At 51.5% G+C, this 16,695-nt stretch overlaps 1 protein-coding gene across 1 annotated transcript in view; it reads left to right on the top strand.

The window, feature by feature from the left end:
- CABP7 (calcium binding protein 7) overlaps positions 1-13,043 on the top strand; it is an 80,746-nt gene extending 67,703 nt beyond the window's left edge. The window contains exons 3-5 of the mRNA XM_073312516.2: positions 6,289-6,401; positions 8,581-8,734; positions 11,523-13,043. Of these exons, the coding sequence (XP_073168617.1) occupies positions 6,289-6,401; positions 8,581-8,734; positions 11,523-11,650 (395 nt within the window). The 3' untranslated portion in view covers positions 11,651-13,043. The remainder of the gene's footprint in view (positions 1-6,288; positions 6,402-8,580; positions 8,735-11,522) is intronic.
- Positions 13,044-16,695: the final 3,652 nt, after the last annotated feature.

The following is a 16,695-nucleotide window of genomic DNA, read 5'->3' as shown; positions in this document are numbered from 1 at the left end:
GACACCTTCCCCTGCAGCATGGGGAACAAAAACATCACAGTGCTATGGTCAGCCCCAGAGCCCAGAAGTGAAATTGACCAGCCGACAGTCGTTTCGCTGTCAAAGCTGAGTGCAGTGAAAAAATAAGCAACATGAACAGTGAACAATAAATTAGATTTCAATAAACCCTTTCAGATTTAATCATCTAAAGTGCTCTTGGTAACAAGGATATGAGGAAAATGCAAATATCTGTGTGCGTGCACGTGGACGGTGCCCATTTAGGGAGTCAGCCAGCGTAACATTGGAACCAGAGTGCATTTTGATCTCAGTTTCCTGTGACACCATCTCTCCCTCCCACACCTCTCAAACTGGACCCGGAGTGGAGTCAGCAGTCCCTCCTGTGACAGGAGAGTCCAGGCCAGGACATCGGGAGACCCTGTGTGGCGACCCTGGGCAGTGTGGGCTGGGAGGTGCAGAACCAGAGAGAACTCCAGTGGATGTCTGTGCCCAGCAGCCTTGTAAAAGAATTCCCTTGAACTCATTACAGTTAAGTCCTGTCTCTTCTGCCATGAAGGATCCATCACTTTCCCTTATCTAACTGGTTGTTATCAGAACCCCTGGCACCAGACAGCACTGTGTCATGAGTCTGGGCTTGTTTTATGGATGAGCCTTTGCCCTCCCTCCCAGTCTCACTGTGACCTCCTCCCCTCCAGACTATTCACCATGCTGCCTCTCAGGCCACCTTCATCCTTCCCAGAAACCCTCATCAGCTCCCTTTAGTGCAACAGACTTAGCATCTCCCAAGCCCTGTGGCACCTCCTACATCTCTGACTTTGTCTTCTGCTTTCCAAGCCACTCCCAGGTCTCCTCCCAATCCCCTCACCTTCCTGCCCACCTTCTACCCTGCTGCCCTGTAACCTTGGCAGGGCCTCTCACCATGAACCTCTCACCTACTTCAAGTCTCCCCCTAAAACCCACCTCTTCCAAAAATACTTCCCCCTCCCTCTCCTCCTGGGCCATTGCTTCTCTCATCTGTGTTAGGAGGGGTAGAGAATATCTCTGCCTTTGTAAGGAGCTGGGTACCTCTACAATGCACTATAAATACTTAGTATAAATATTCATCATCATCATCATCATCATGTCGGCTGTGATGATATGTGAGCTTTGTTTAGTGGAATTTAACGTTCTGGTGTGACTACTAATTTGCAGCCTGTTTCTCAAAGGCTGGGAAGAGCTAGGTGTCAAGGCCCCAGCTCAGCTCTGCTGCACTGGCTTTGATCGGCTCTGCTTCTGTCAGTGCAGCCTCGTGGGCAGCGGTATGATCGCAGATGGTATCATGTAGCCCAGTGAGAGCTGGAGGGGATCAGAGAGCCTTAGGCCTGAGATCCAGAACTGCTGGATTTGTTTCCTTGCAACAGATGATAATGTTACCAAGACCAACAGCAACATAAAGACTGCTAGCGAGATGTATGCCTATTGCATATATACCACACCCTGGCAAGTAAATAAAGGAGGGACTTGGGGTGAGAGTCTGTGCTGGGCCTTCAGAAGGGGCATCCAAGATGGCTTTGAGGTTCTGGGCTGCTCCAGGGGCTCTGTGGCCCCCATCAGAAATTAGAGCAGCCCAAGGGGTGCTCTAATTTATGGAACCCTCCCAAGTGCTGCAGCAGAGCAGAATCCTTATCGAGGGGTGAGCTATGGAGATGCTCCCTCCATGCCAGGGCTTGCAATGGGCACTGTATAAGGCTGGGTATGGCAACTCTGCACCATCCCTGCATTGCAGGCCTCCTTCCCCAGCCCCTTGCTGCACAGTTTCATCCCCTATGCATCAGCACAGCAGCATTTAGACACTGGGGCAAGAGACCAAATCAGTCCCTTTGTTTTTCCACAAAATGGGCTGGACTTTGGTCTCGCTGACATGGGTATTATCTGGAGCAGCTCCACAGAGTGATGGAGATCAGAGGTGGGTCTACAGTCATTTGATCACTTTAAAATCTGCACCTGTTGATCTTTTACTGATCTTGGACCTTAAACAGCATGTTAATTTATTGGACGGTGGTGGGTTCCTAACTTTAAAAAGCCCTTCAGGCAAAACTGCCAGGTCACCATCTCCCTCCATCATTAATTTTTAGTGCCAGCACTGGAGACCAAAGTTCTCTTTATTCACAGGACAGGTACAGAACAGACAAATGCAGGGCAAGCACCCCTCTGCCCTACCCCACCAATGTGGGTCAGCCCTGCCCTGTAGGGGTCCAGTCCTGGGAGAGAGGGAAGTTCAGTCATAGAATCATAGAATCATAGAATATCAGGGTTGGAAGGGACCCCAGAAGGTCATCTAGTCCAACCCCCTGCTCGAAGCAGGACCAATTCCCAGTTAAATCATCCCAGCCAGAGCTTTGTCAAGCCTGACCTTAAAAACCTCTAAGGAAGGAGATTCTACCACCTCCCTAGGTAACGCATTCCAGTGTTTCACCACCCTCTTAGTGAAAAAGTTTTTCCTAATATCCAATCTAAACCTCCCCCACTGCAACTTGAGACCATTACTCCTCGTTCTGTCATCTGCTACCATTGAGAACAGTTTAGAGCCATCCTCTTTGGAACCCCCTTTCAGGTAGTTGAAAGCAGCTATCACATACACACACATACACACACACAACCTGGGAATGTTCCTGGCCCCCTGAGATAGGTTCGGAAATTGAACTCCCTGCATTTGTGGTGTTCTGTTTCCTGCCTCATCGGGCTTGTACAGGGATTGAGAGGTTCCCTTCACACTGGCTCTTTACTAAGAGGATGATTTAGAAAGAGCATTTCAGCCATGTGCACACAGACTGACTTTGTGGGGTATCCACACTCTTCCCTCCTGCACCCTGTGCTCCTCCCTCCAAGTTCCATGCAGGTTGCTACAATGGAGAGGGGATAGTTTTAAACACTGCTCTGTTCCTAGAAGACTCGGCCTCATTAGCTAACATCTTTCCTTTCTGGCCTGGTTAAACGTACAGGTGTTCCAGCTTCCCATCCCCTTCTAGTAGCACTCCTCCCGCAGCATCCCTAGAGCTCGGCTGTCCCACCTTCCCTGGTAACCCCTCCCCAGGTTCTGATCCCCAGCTCCCCACCGGCAATGTCACAGGAGCGCGCCATCTGCTCCAGGCTCTGCTCTCCAGCTCAGCCCTTTCCTTGTGTCTCAGAACCTCAGCAAGGAGGTGGGATCAGAGTTTCTTGTTGACCTTTGCTGGCAACGGTTCAGGGAGCCCTTCAATCTTTGGGTTTTTGTCTGAGTGTCCTCTTAGGGTCTGACCCTGCTGGCGGGCTGCAGTTCTGGGGAGGGCCCTGCTCTCAGTGACAGCTGAAGGAAGCTATCCGTATAAAGGAGAGAATTAATGCTGGCATCCCCTAATAATTTCCCAGAGGCTGCCAGCTCTGCTGGCACAGGCCCCAGATCTCTGGGATGGATATTAACGAGTCCCGGAAGGAGGCTGTAGCCCTGTCTTGCTGCCCACAAGTCTCCAGGATATTGGCCTTCCTGTTGCGTGAGCCCACAAGCACATTCCCCTAATAGGACCTCCATACCTGCTTGCTCTGTGGCAGCGGGGGGAGAGCCAATCGGAGGCTTTTGCACAGTTACTGTGACTCTGAGACTCTAAGGCCGGAAGGAACCATCATGATCACCTAAATCTGACCTCCTGCATATCACAGGCCACAGAGCCCCACCCTCCCACTGCTGTAACAGACCCCTAACCTCTGGCTGAGTTACCGAAGTCCTCAAATCATGATTTAAAGACTTCACATTACAGAGAGTTCACCATTTACACTGGTTTTAAACCTGCAAGTGACCCATGCCCCAGAGGAAGGCAAAAAAACATCAGGGTCTCTGCCAGTCTGATCCAATGCCTGTGTCCTGGGGACATGTCTAAAGTACAGGCAGGTAGGAGAGCTACAGAAATGATCAAAGGTTTAGAAAACCTGACATGTGAGCGAAGGTTTAAAAATGGGCTGTGTTTAGTCTGGAGAAAAGAGGACTGAGGAGGGACCTGATAACATTCTTCAAATATGTTAAGGGCTGTTAAAAAGAGGATAAGCTATTACCAGCAGGAGAGTGGGGTGGGGGGAGGTATTTTTTCATGTTTTGTGTGTATAAAAAGATCTTCTACACTTTCCACAATATGCATCCGATGAAGTGAGCTGTAGCTCACGAAAGCTTATGCTCAAATAAATTGGTTAGTCTCTAAGGTGCCACAAGTCCTCCTTTCCTTTTTGCAAATACAGACTAACACGGCTTCTACTCTAAAAAGAGGATGGCGATCAAGTGTTCTCACAAGATGAGCAGAGGGTCACCTCCAGCTGAGATCATTCCCTATCTCCTCTGCTCATGTCTCTCTCACTTAGGTTGTTCTCTCTTCCTTTTTCTCTGTCCTCTTTATCTCTCTCTCTCTCTCTCCTTCACCCCATTCTGTTTCCCTCCCATCTTTCTGCCTGTCATCTCTTAACATCTCCTCTGCATCACGCTCTCTCCTTCTTGCTTACCCTTCAAGCCACATGATAGGCAAGAGCTCATGCTCACACGAACTCACCAGGTGCCGAGGGTTTAATCCATAGTGCCTGTGTGGCTCACACTATCCCTGCCTCTGTCCCCCAGGCCACCTGCCCCTCCCAGCTGCCACAGATCTTGCTATGCAATGGCATGGATGCTCTGTGCTGTGCTGATCAGTGGGGGACTCCCTAGCACCAACCCAGAGACTGTATCTGGCCCGTTAACAGGGCTGCATTTGGAAATCAGTGTTTGACCCAAGCAGCCCACCCTGCTGGGTGAACTGTGCAAGAGAGCATTCCCACGCACCGCGTCCTCTGAGCCGGGCGACAGGGGGCACAAAAGCCACTGGGCAGAGTTCCGGCTCGTCAGAACTTCAGAGCTGTTTGAAGGGTTCAAAACTGACCCATTTTTCATCTATGCAAAATGTTGTATTTATTTTAAATTGAATATTGAAAACACCACAGACATGGTTATCAAAAAATTAATCTTTGGTAAAACATTTTGACCCAAAATATCGGGGAGGAGGGACGGGCAGGAGCTTTTTTGAAAACAAACCCCAAAAGATTTACTTCCGATTGTAAGCGCTTGGGGCAGGGACTGCCCTTTGCTCTGGGTCTGACCAACGCTTCGCACAACGGGGGCCAGGCCAGGGCCGGGGCTCTGAGATGCTACCTCAACACAAATAATAGTTTGACAGGGTCAATAATTTTTCTTGAAAAAACGACTCAGTCTGGGAAAAGTGCCAGTTTTTCATTGAAAATGAACCTTTCTGTTCAAACCGTGCCAACCTCTCGCCCGCCCAAATCTCACTGCCCCTGTCTCCGGCTGGGCTCCTGCCTCGCAGCCCCCGGGCTGCCCCCACAGAGTGCTTGTTGGCTGTTGAGCCCTGAGCTCCTCGCTCTTTCATCCAAGTTCAGCATATTTTCTTTAGGACACACGATCTGCTGCCTTTCTGCAAGTCCCTGTCTCCACTGCTCCCAGCCCTGGGCCTGATTCTCACCGACACCAGCACCGAGTGGGTGGGAAAAGCTACTCAGTCTGACCGGGAGCATTTCATGCCCCTTTGCACAGGTCTAGGTGTTGGGCAATGCAAATCAGGCCCTCGTTTCCACGTACCCCAGCATCTCTCTCTGCTCAGGACCAGTCTCCCCTGCCCCCACACCTGATTCTCTTGCAATTTCCTTTTATCCCATTCTCCCTTTACCACCCTCTGTCTCTCTCCTCTTCAGTCCCTCATCCATAGCTATTGGGTCCCATAGGGCTTGTGGTGCGGGAGGGGCTAGGGAGGGATTTGGCTTGTTCCCATTTTCCCACAGGCCTCTAGTGCTGGTGCCCCCTGCTGGTGGTTCATGGGAAGAGACAGCACTGAGGGGGCAGGGGTGGATCTCTCCATCCAGGCCTGGGGAACGGGCAGGATGCCCCCCAGCGAATCACACTGGCCATGTCCCCATGCCAGAGATGGAGCCCCTGGATCAGCAGCCCCAGGAGGTCTGTGATTGCCACCCCCCAGGGCAAACCATTAGCATGGGTCAGAAAACAGGGGACCCCTCCCCCTCTCCCCTACCCCCCGACAGTTTGACAACATGGGAAAATCGTTTTGTCGATGTTCTCAGCGGGAAATTCAACTTTTAATTGAAAACAATGTTCCAGTTTGGGCTGAAATCAGTTTGGGTTTGGCTGGAAAACGTATACACACGGCACCAGAGGGGGAGAGAAGATAGAGCTCCAATGAGTGTCCCGCCTGCACCAGGGGAGGTAACTTGTGCCTCTTTCTTTCCCAGGGGACGGGCAGGTGGATTTTGAGGAGTTTGTGACGTTACTGGGGCCCAAGCTCTCCACCTCGGGGATCCCTGAGAAGTTCCATGGCACAGACTTCGACACCGTCTTCTGGAAGGTAGCTGGTGCCCCATCCATGGTCCTCTCCACACCCTGCCTTCGCCCTGACGCCTCCACTTAGATCCCCAAACCTGGGGTGGGAGAATCATGGACACAGAGGGAGAGCAGATCCCAAAGTTACTCCAGGCCTGTTCTCCCCCCAGGTCCCTGGGGATCTGCCATGGAAGGAGCAGCCAGTGCTGGGGGGGGGGGGGGCAGATGTACCATACAGAGGAGAGAACCTGGTAGGACAGCACCCATGGAAGTTCCTCATTTATGGGGGCCCCAGCAAACAGCCACTGCCTATACCAACCACAGCAGGCTCCGATGTGGACCCTCTCTATTCCAAAGAGCACCGAGGGGCAGCTGAGGGGGTCCGTGCGATCAGGGAGGCCGACAGCCCGAGGGGGCGAGGAGGGATAAAGGGAACGCGGCCGGAGGCAGGACGTGCCCAAGGAATGCTCATGTGCCTCCCTGGGGAACCGACGCTGACCCCGCTGCTCCCACCCTGCCCGTGGTGCCGGCAGCACGGACACGCCGCAGCCTTGTGCCCCACAAGGTGTGTGACTGCCCTGGCCCCTCAGCTCCACACACCTGGACCCTCAACAGCCAGCTCCCCCCTGCATACACCAGCCGCTGGCGGCCAGCGTCAGCGCATCGTCCACACCCCGGATGCGCCCTGTTACGGCAGCGCGCGCCGCAGACTCTGCCGTGACTGCCCCGTCCACGCCTGGTCGGAGGGAGCCCCTAGTGGTGACACGGGGCAGCACGGGTTGTGTTTCACAGACGCTGCACTGACAACTGCCATAAACCCAGCCAGAGAGCCCCCACAAAGAGCACTGACCCCCACCCCACGCCCCCCACCAACAAGCCCACCCCCTCCCACCCCAGCACCTGTGTCTGCTGCAAACCCCACTTGCTGTTCTTGGAAGGGATCCTGGGAGTGGGAGGGAGTTGGCCTTGACCACGCCTCCTTTCTGGAAAGCCACACCTCCTTTCTGTAACCAGAGAAGTGAAGGAGCAAGCCCTGGGACCGCCTCACGCCCACACCTCCCTTGCTCAGGAGAGAAGCATCTTAGGGGCAGGGCCGGCTCCAGGCACCGGGGTTCCAAGCAGGTGCATGGGGCAGCAGTCAGGAAGGGGCGGCAGAGTTTCCGCGGCCGAGGCAATTCGGATGCAGCTTCTCTCTCTCCTGCCGGCCGTGGCGGCAACAGGCTTTTTCACTGCTTGGGGCGGCAAAAACGGTAGAGCCGGCCCTGCTTAGGGGAGCCTCTTCTTTAATGTGGCTTAGCTTTGTTTTGACATGAGCAGCTGTCACTTGCTGCCTCTGGATCAACCCCACCTTTGGCCCAGCCCCGTTGGTCTCAGGGGGGTTATGGAAGGGTACATCCTGGCCTCTTTCTGATTTGCACTGTTCCCCAGGAGCCCAATTTGCCCATCTTTAGCATCTCCAGGAGCCTCTCCTCGGGGTGGCTCATCAGCTCTCCTTGGACACATCACACCTGGTGCACGCTCACACTGCAGAACCCAGGGCAAGGGTTAGTTTGCATTTTCCTGGTTGGGGGGTTTCCTCTTTGTGCTGCTTTAACTCCTAAAAAGGGGAGAGTCAGGGCCCAGATGGGAAAACTGGACTCAGGGCCCCTGACTCCAGCCCTATAGGAGCAAAGAGCTCCTAGTGTCAGTGTGACTAGGGGCAGGTGGGATGCGCTCTACCGCACAACAGTCCAGTCTTTGCTCCATCCTCCACTCTGGCAGGGCAGCTGCCTATCTGTGACATTGCCATCATGCTTGTCAACCACACTGTGGGCCTCCCCTGGCTCCCCTTCCACCCCACTGCCCGCATGGGACTCAATGTGTCCCTGCCCTCAATGGTGAGGTCACATGACAGCCATGACACCACACATGCTGCATGGCGGCCAGGTTTTGGGGACCATGGCGCCAGGCCTGTGCTCTCCGGGTGCGACTGGCAACATGCCAGTCCCGTGCCCTGTGTGAGATCAGCGGCTGCTGCGCTGAGGCCATGCTCCCTGCATGACCAGAGGCCTGTGATGGTGACTGAGCAGTGACAGCCGTGCCGTGCGCTGCTCCCCATGGCACACAGCCGGAAATCACATGATGCCCAGGGGAGATCACGGGACATGGCGCGGTTCCTGCAATCCCCCCCTGAGGGGTCCATGTGCTGTTTCCCCTCGCCACAGTGCGACATGCAGAAGCTGACCGTGGATGAGCTGAAGCGGTTGCTCTATGACACCTTCTGCGAACACCTGTCCATGAGGGACATTGAGAACATCATCATGACGGAGGAGGAAAGCCACATGGGCAATGCAGAGGAGTGCGCTGTCGACGTGGAGCGTAAGTGACTCTCCCCCAGCCCTGGCAGCTCCAGGCTGCCGCTCACTATTGGTCCCATAGTGCCTAGGAGCATGGCCCAAGCCCCATGGTGCTAGACTCCAAACAGACACAGAACTCGACATGCCCCAAGGAGCTTACAATCAGCATCCAGGAGCTTGCTGTCCATCTCTGGTGCTGCCTGGAGCAGCCAGACCATGGTAAGGAGTGAACCATACTTCAGTCCCTGATTCCCTGTCATCTGCCCTCATCAGCCACCTTGCTCCTACAGAGTTGTCTGAGGAAGCGGGGAGCAGGCGGGTGGGCTTGTTGTGATGCATCACGTGCGAATACAGGACACTGGGCTGTTCCTCTCCCCGCTGCCTGGCTCTGCCCCTCAGGTCAGGGGGCGACCCAGGAGCATGAGACGATCAGGCCCTGCTTGGGTGAGGCTCCTTGGAGACTTTGGTTTTGCCCAGCGCTCTGAGCTACGGGCAGGTTTTGTGCAGTGGCCTTTTCACATCCGCCCTCAGGACCAGGACCAGCACCACCAGGGCAGAGGGTATGTTTACCTCCCCAAACACTCTTCAAGGGACCCCAGATTGTTGCTAGGAAGGCAGAGATAGATCCTAGGTTAACCCATACTAAGCAGAGCAAAGCAACATCCTTTATAGAAATCACAGCAAAATACTGACAGAACCCAAATTTTATTTCTTTAAAACTCTTAAAATCCAAGATTTTCCAGGGGCCTGTCTAGCCCCCAATTCCTGCAAGTCTGTTTGGCTTTTAAATAGCACCATCAAGGGGCCCCACAATACCCCCTTCAAACACCTTCCACTGCCTCCCTGGTCTCCTTGCTGCCATAACCCTCTCTCCCAGCACCTCTCTGGGATCTTTGTAATACTGAGCACCACCCAGTGCTTCTTCCCAGAGGTCCAGTGCCTGTCTTTGGGTCAGGGCTGGCCACAAGGGCTTGCTTCAGACCTATGTCTTCCAGGTTCCCCTCCCCAGGCTTCCCCATCAGCCTGCAGGAGCTATCCTATTCCCCACAGGTCTCACCACTCTCTGGTCCCAGACTGCTGAGTTCCTTTCCCTCTTTCCCTACAGCCCTTCCCCATGGCTGCAGGCTTCCTGTCTTTATAATCATCACCCAGTTCCTTCCCCAGCTGGGTTTCACCCTTAATAAGGCCTGGCCCACCCTCCAGGTGTAGCCAGGTTAATTAATTGGTCTCCTAGGCCCACATTCCCCCTTTTAGAACCAGGACGAGGTATACAACCTGTCAGCCCAGGGAATAACAAAAATGATTGCAGCCCTGGAGAAAATCCCATACAAGGAGCGATTGAAAGGATCTTGGGCTGTTTAGTTTAGAGAGGAGACAAATAAGAGGGGCCATGGCAGAAGCTAATGTCTAGGACAGCTGACCTGTTCCACCCCAGAGATGGCTGCATTTTGATAATGGTAGGGTAAGGTCTTATCATGCAGCAATGTAATTGCCTAAGGGAATCAAAGTGCACTTACTGATTTCTAACTATACACTCCTCTCTCATTAGGGGATTCCCTGCACTCTGACTGGCTGAGGAGTTCTGAGTTGTATGAGTGTAGAGTTATTTATCAGTCACAGTACAGTATGCAAATCCCAGTGTTCTGATTGCCTAACAATGCCGTGACTGTCAGCCAATAACCACATAGGGCTTTGTACTATCGTGAGTACATATATTACAATTATGCAAATATATCTGCTCTGATTGGCTGCAGTAAATCCCTCTGCATTGCCTGGCTACTGCTCTCAATGTGAGGCCCTCAAATACGGCTGATTAATATGTGGCTCACCCCTCCGCACCCTATTCACCAGCACACCCAAGAGAATGTCAAGTCCTCACATTCTGGACATGTACACATGGAAGCTTCTGAGCTCCCCGTATTTGAAACACATCTCATGGAGGTCACCACCTTCTGCCCGTATATACTTCATGTTACAGACATGTCACCCTGGCTAGTCACATGTACACCACCGAGGTCACAATTCCATACAGAATCCACACACGGTGGACATCACTGCATTCTATGCACATGTGGCTGGTAGAGATCATTGTGTTCTGTGCAAATGTGGCTGGTGGAGATCACCATGTTCCATGTCACTGTGTTTCACACCCACATGAACTGTGGATGTTGCTGCCCCACTAAGGCTGATTTAGTGAAAGCAGCACAGTCTCTAGGTCATCCACTACAGAGACCATTGGGATCTTTTGCATCTAGAACATGGTGACTTTTTCTAGTACCCAACATCACAGGCCTTCTGGGTGAGGAAAGTCACCTACATGCTGCCCGATGCCTCTCCCTGAGGAGCCAGCAACTGCACCAGCCAGAGGGACTGAACCCTATTACTCCCTTTTTAAAAAATGTTAATTAAGAAAGTGACTGTTCTACTCTGGCTCTGGGCTGCTCAGAATGTTAATGCAGCAGGAGGCCACTTGGGTGCTTCGCAGGCCAGCTGCCGCTCTGCATGCCAAGTGGCAGAGCACCATGCCAGGGCTTCACAGCAAAGCCACCTGGCATCAAGGAGGGAACCTTCACTGGGACTCCCGCACCTGCAGCATCCCAGGTAGGGGATGCCAGGGACTTCCTAGCAGGCAGGACTGCAAGCAGGGAGAGCAAATGGAAGGAAGCAGAAGGCTGCCTGAAGTCAGTGTGTGTGAAGGATGCGGATGAATCTTTGAGATGAACCTGGGACTGGGGGGTGACAGAGGACACCAAACTAACCTGCATCTCCCCTTCCTCCCTCTCCCTCTCTCCTCTCCTTTCCACCTGTAGCCTGCTCAAACCAGCAAATCCGACAGACGTGCGTCCGGAAGAGCCTCATCTGCGCCTTCGCCATCGCTTTCATCATCAGCGTCATGCTGATCGCCGCCAATCAGGTGCTGAGGAGCGGGATGAAGTAGCCCAGACAGACAGACAGACTGCTTAGCAGAAGAACAAAGACAGACAGACATATATAAATAAATATGTATATATATATATATATTATAGAATATATACACAAAGGGGGGAGGAAAAAACCAAACTATTCCTCCATGGAACGTGTCCTGTGCACACCCACCAACTCCTCACCCACATCCGCCCTTCCCCGAAATGGGGCCATCGTGTCTGCTGAGCACATGGGTTCCCCTGGGGCGGCTCCCACTTGCCTCGGGGCAAGAGAGGTCGCTTGGACGCGCATGGCTGTTTGCGGAACGTTTAGACTAAAACAAAGTGCATGTACCGTGCATGGAGTCCCCCCCCATCTGAGTGATGCAATAGCGTGTGCTTTTATAACCGGAGATTAGAGTCCTATCAGATATATAATATATTCTAAATCTCTATATTTATGATAAACCAAAACATCCCATAAGCAATACACACTCACCGAGATTTTCTATTTGAGATTCGGGCATTGCATGGACCTCAGTAACAAGGGCTGGATTCCACCATCTCCCCATAACCACCTCCACAGGTCCCAGAAACCACACACTTTTCACCCCAGCTGTGCTGCTCTTGTCATCAGGAAGCCTGTTGTCTATGGCCCTGGGTGTGAGGGCATGGGCAAAGACAGGCTGCAGGAATCGTCAGGTTTTACACTCAGTCTGTACTGCAGCTCAGGCCCTGTTACCATCGGAAAATCCACATGTGAGACATTCCCTAGCTGCTTCCTGTCGGTAAGGGGCATCCAGGCTCGTTGAGGGAGCTCACACTGTGCATGACTCATCTGCTTTTGGCCTGTTCGGCCCCCTCTGGGACTGTCCTACAGACTGCGCCCAATGGCCCCCATGTTCCAGTTTGGCCTAGTGGACAGACCAGTGGGCTGGGACTTGGGTTCTAGTCCCAGCTATACCACGGGCCTACTGGATGACCTTAGGTAAGTCTCTGTGCCTCAGTTTCCCCAGCTGTAAAATGGAGATAATGATACTTACCCTGATTAAAAGTGCTGTATAACAGCTGGGTTATTAGCCCAGTAACCCTCTGGGCCCCACAGATAGTCATCCATTGTGGAATGTAGCTGGCCATAGTCTGTCCTTGATCACATCACCACCCCACTTTGAGAGGGGGCTGCCTCAGCTCTCAGCCCCTCTGGCTTGGTAAGTGAGTGTCCTGCCTGGAGAGCCACTTCTGAACTGCCTTCCTGACACAGCCCTCTCATCCATGTCACCTCCATGTGCGCCCTCCCTGTGTCTGTTCCTGACCACCAGACACACTCATGCCCCTACAGCCTGGATGTAGCATCAGACCAGTGTGGGTTTGGGTTTCTTTTTTTTAATTTTATTTTCAATCCAAATAAAAATGGAATTTATGAACTGATCTGGGCATGACCGAGTCCAACTGTGATTGGGAGCAATCCTGGCCTGGGGAAAATCCTGCAGGGTGCTGAGAGGGGAATGGACCCAGAGCACCCCGGCAGCCTTTCCATGGGACACAAGCGGGGCATGCACAGCTCCAGGTGAGAGAAGGACAGAGGGGCTGGGAAATGAGGACAGCTGGTCCTGGAGCTTTAGGTGGGAGTCGTGAGTGCATCGGGGGTACAAGGGTGTGTTGGGTGGGGGGCTGAGGAGTAGGTCAAGTCTGGTGGAGCTGAAGTTGGTGGAGCTGAGGGGTGTGTTGGAGGTGACTGCAAAGGGAGGTGGGTGGGGCATGGGGTGAATGGGGTAAGGGGCAAGGTTGGGTTCAGAGGGAGGCAGGTGGGGCATGGGGTGAATGGGTAAGGGCATGGCTGGGTTCAGAGGAAGGTAGGGGCATGGGTGTGCCAGGAGGTGGGTGTACCCCGGGTGGGTAAGCTGGAGTTAGCTGTGGCTCTATGTAACTGGCAGGTGTCTTTAGAGACACCACCTTTGAAAACAATGTTCCCTTAAGACAAACTCTTCAGGCAGCACCAGAGAGCCTGGTGTCCACTCATGCCCAGCCCAGTGGCACCCAGTGCCATGCCATGGCATATATGGCTGTTGTTTCACAGACAACCTTCAAAGCTGCCCTGGCCACACTGCTCTTCTCATTACCACTCCCAACAGGCCCATGGACCCAGGTTCCTGACCCACATGGGCTTGGTGTGTGCAGATCTGGGGGCTGGCAGCAAAATATAACCCAGACCACAGCATCAGCTGGAAACTGGGAGCAGCTTCCATTCTGCCCAGGCAAGTTATGGCTAATGGTGGCACCAGCCAAGTAACTTAGATTCAGAGATTCCAAGGCCAGAAGGGCCCATTGTGATCATCTAGTCTGACCTGTGTAGCACCAGCCAGAGACCTGCCCCACCCTAATTCCCAGAACGGAGCCTTTAGAACAGCATCCTGATTTTAGAATTGCCAGCGCTGGACCTGACCCTCAGGGAATTAGTCCGGTAGTTAATTACCCTCGCTGTTAACAATCCTAGCTTTATTTCCAGTCTGAATTTGCCTAGCTTCAACTTTGGGCCATTGTGATTGGAACAGCAGGGATCTTCCTAGAGGTGCTGCAATGTTTTCCTTCTGAGGCGCAAAAGAGAGAAAGACACCCTCTGGGGTACACAACCTTCCCCCCACACATGGTCTCCTTGTCCAGAACCACAGAACAAGCCCCACAGACTGCCGCTGGCCCATACACATAGGAATGGCCATACTGGGTCAGAGCAAAGGTCCATCCAGACCAGCATCCCATCCTCTGACAGTGGCCAATGCCAGGTGCTTCAGAGGGAATGAACAGAGCAGGTAATCATCCAATGATCCATCCCCTGTCACCCATTCCCCGCTTCTGGCAAACAGGCTAGGGACACCATCCCTGCCCATCCTGGCTAATAGCCATTGATGGACCTATGCTCCATGAACTTATCTAGTTCTTTTTTGAACCCTGTTATTATCTTGGCCTTCACAATATCCTCCGGCAAAGAGTTCCACAGACTGACTGTGCGTTGTGTGAAGAAATACTTCCTTTTGTTTGTTTTAATTTCATTTAGTGACCCCTAGTTCTTGTGTTAGGAAAAGGAGTAAATAACACTTCCTCATTTAATTTCTCCACACCAGTCATGATTTTATAGACCTCTATCATATCCCCTCCTTAGTCATCTCTTTTCCAAGCTGAAAAGTCCCAGCCTTATTAATCTCTCCTCATATGGAAGCTGTTCCATACTCCCAATCATTTTTGTTGCCCTTTTCTGTACCCTTTCCAATTCCAATATATCATTTTTGAGTTGGGGTGACCAGACCTGCATGCAGTATTCAAGATGTGACCGTACCATGGATTTACATAGGGGCAATATGATATTTTCTGTCTTATTATCTATCCCTTTCTTAATGATTCTCAACATTCTGTTGACTTTTTTGATTGCCGCTGCACATTGAGTGAATGATTTCAGAGAACTACCCACAATGACTCCAAGATCTTGGTAACAGCTAATTTAGACCCCATCATTTTATATGTATAGTTGTGATTTATGTTTTCCAATGTGCATTACTTTGCATATATCAACACTGAATTTCATTTGCCAATGTTTTGCCCAGTCACCCAGTTTTGTGAGATCCCTTTGTAACTCTTTACAGTCTGCTTTGGACTTAACTATCTTGAGAAATTTTGTATCATCTGCAAATGTTGCCATCTCACTGTTTACCCCTTTTTCCAGATCGTTTACGAATATGTTGAATAGGACTGGTCCCAGTACAGACCCCTGGGGGACACCACTATTTACCTCTCTCCATTCTGAAAACTGACCATTTATTCCTACCCTTTTTTTCCCCTATCTTTTAACCAGTTACTGATCCATGAGAGGACCTTCCCTCTTATCCCATGACAGCTAACTTTGCTTAAGAGCCTTTGGTGAAGGACCTTGTCAAAGGCTTTCTGAAAATCTAAGTACGCTATATCTGCTGGATCCCCCTTGTCCACATGCTTGTTGAGCCCCTCAAAGAATTCTAGTACATTGGTGAGACATGATTTCCCTTTACAAAAACCGTGTTGACTCTTCCCCAACAAATTATGTTCATCTATGTGTCTGATAATTCTTTTCTTTACTATAGTTTCAACCAGTTTGCTCAGTACTGAAGTTTGGCTTATTGGCCTGTATTTGCTAGGATCACCTCTGGAGCCCTTTTTAAAAATTGGTGTCACATTAGCTATCCACCAGTCATTTGGTACAGAGGATAATTTAAATGATAGGTTACATATCACAGTTAGTAGTTCTGCAGTTTCACATTTGAGTTCCTTCAGAACTCTTGGGTGATACCTTCTGGTCCTGGTGACTTATTACTGTTTAATTGATCAGTTTGTTCCAAAACCTCCTCTAATGACACCTCAAACTGGGACAGTTCCTCAGATTGTCACCAAAAAAGAATGGTTTGGGAATCTCCCTCACATCCTCAGCCATGAAGACCGATGCAAAGAATTCATTCAGTTTCTCCGCAATTGTCTTATCTTCCTTGAGTAGCATCTTGATTGTCCAGTGGCCCCGTTGGTTGTTTAGCAGGCTTTCTGCTTCTGATGTTATTTTTTGAGTCTTTGGCTAGCTGTTCTTCAAATTCTTTTTTGGCCCTCCTAATTATATTTTTACACTTTATTTGCCAGAGTTTATGCTCCTTTCTGTTTTCCTCAATAGTATTTAACTTCCACTTTTTACATGATGCCTTTTTAAATTATGCCTTTTTCTCTCACTGTTTCTTTTACTTTGTTGTTTAGCCATGGTGGCACTTTTTTGCTTCTCTTACTATGTTTTACATGCACTATTGTGGTTGGTTGGGTCTTTAGCTTCCCCGGTCGGGGCTGGGTCCTGACAGGGAGCGTGATGTGAACACTGATCCATGCCCCCACCCAGACTCCCTGTGTGCCCTGGGACAAGTCACTTAATCGCTCTGGCCTCTGTTGCCCAGGAATAGACTGGGGAGACTTCCCTCCCTCACATGATGTTGCAAGGGTCAGCACAGCAAAGAGTCTGAGACACTCAGGTATTATGGGAGTGTGATGGGGTGCCTGTCTCACACTGGGATCTCAAGGG

Source organism: Lepidochelys kempii, chromosome 15, assembly GCF_965140285.1.
Source record: "Lepidochelys kempii isolate rLepKem1 chromosome 15, rLepKem1.hap1, whole genome shotgun sequence".
In the NCBI taxonomy this organism is placed as follows: Eukaryota; Metazoa; Chordata; order Testudines; family Cheloniidae; genus Lepidochelys; species Lepidochelys kempii.
Note: the sequence above shows the minus strand (reverse complement) of the source record. Positions and strands in the feature narration are given on the sequence as shown.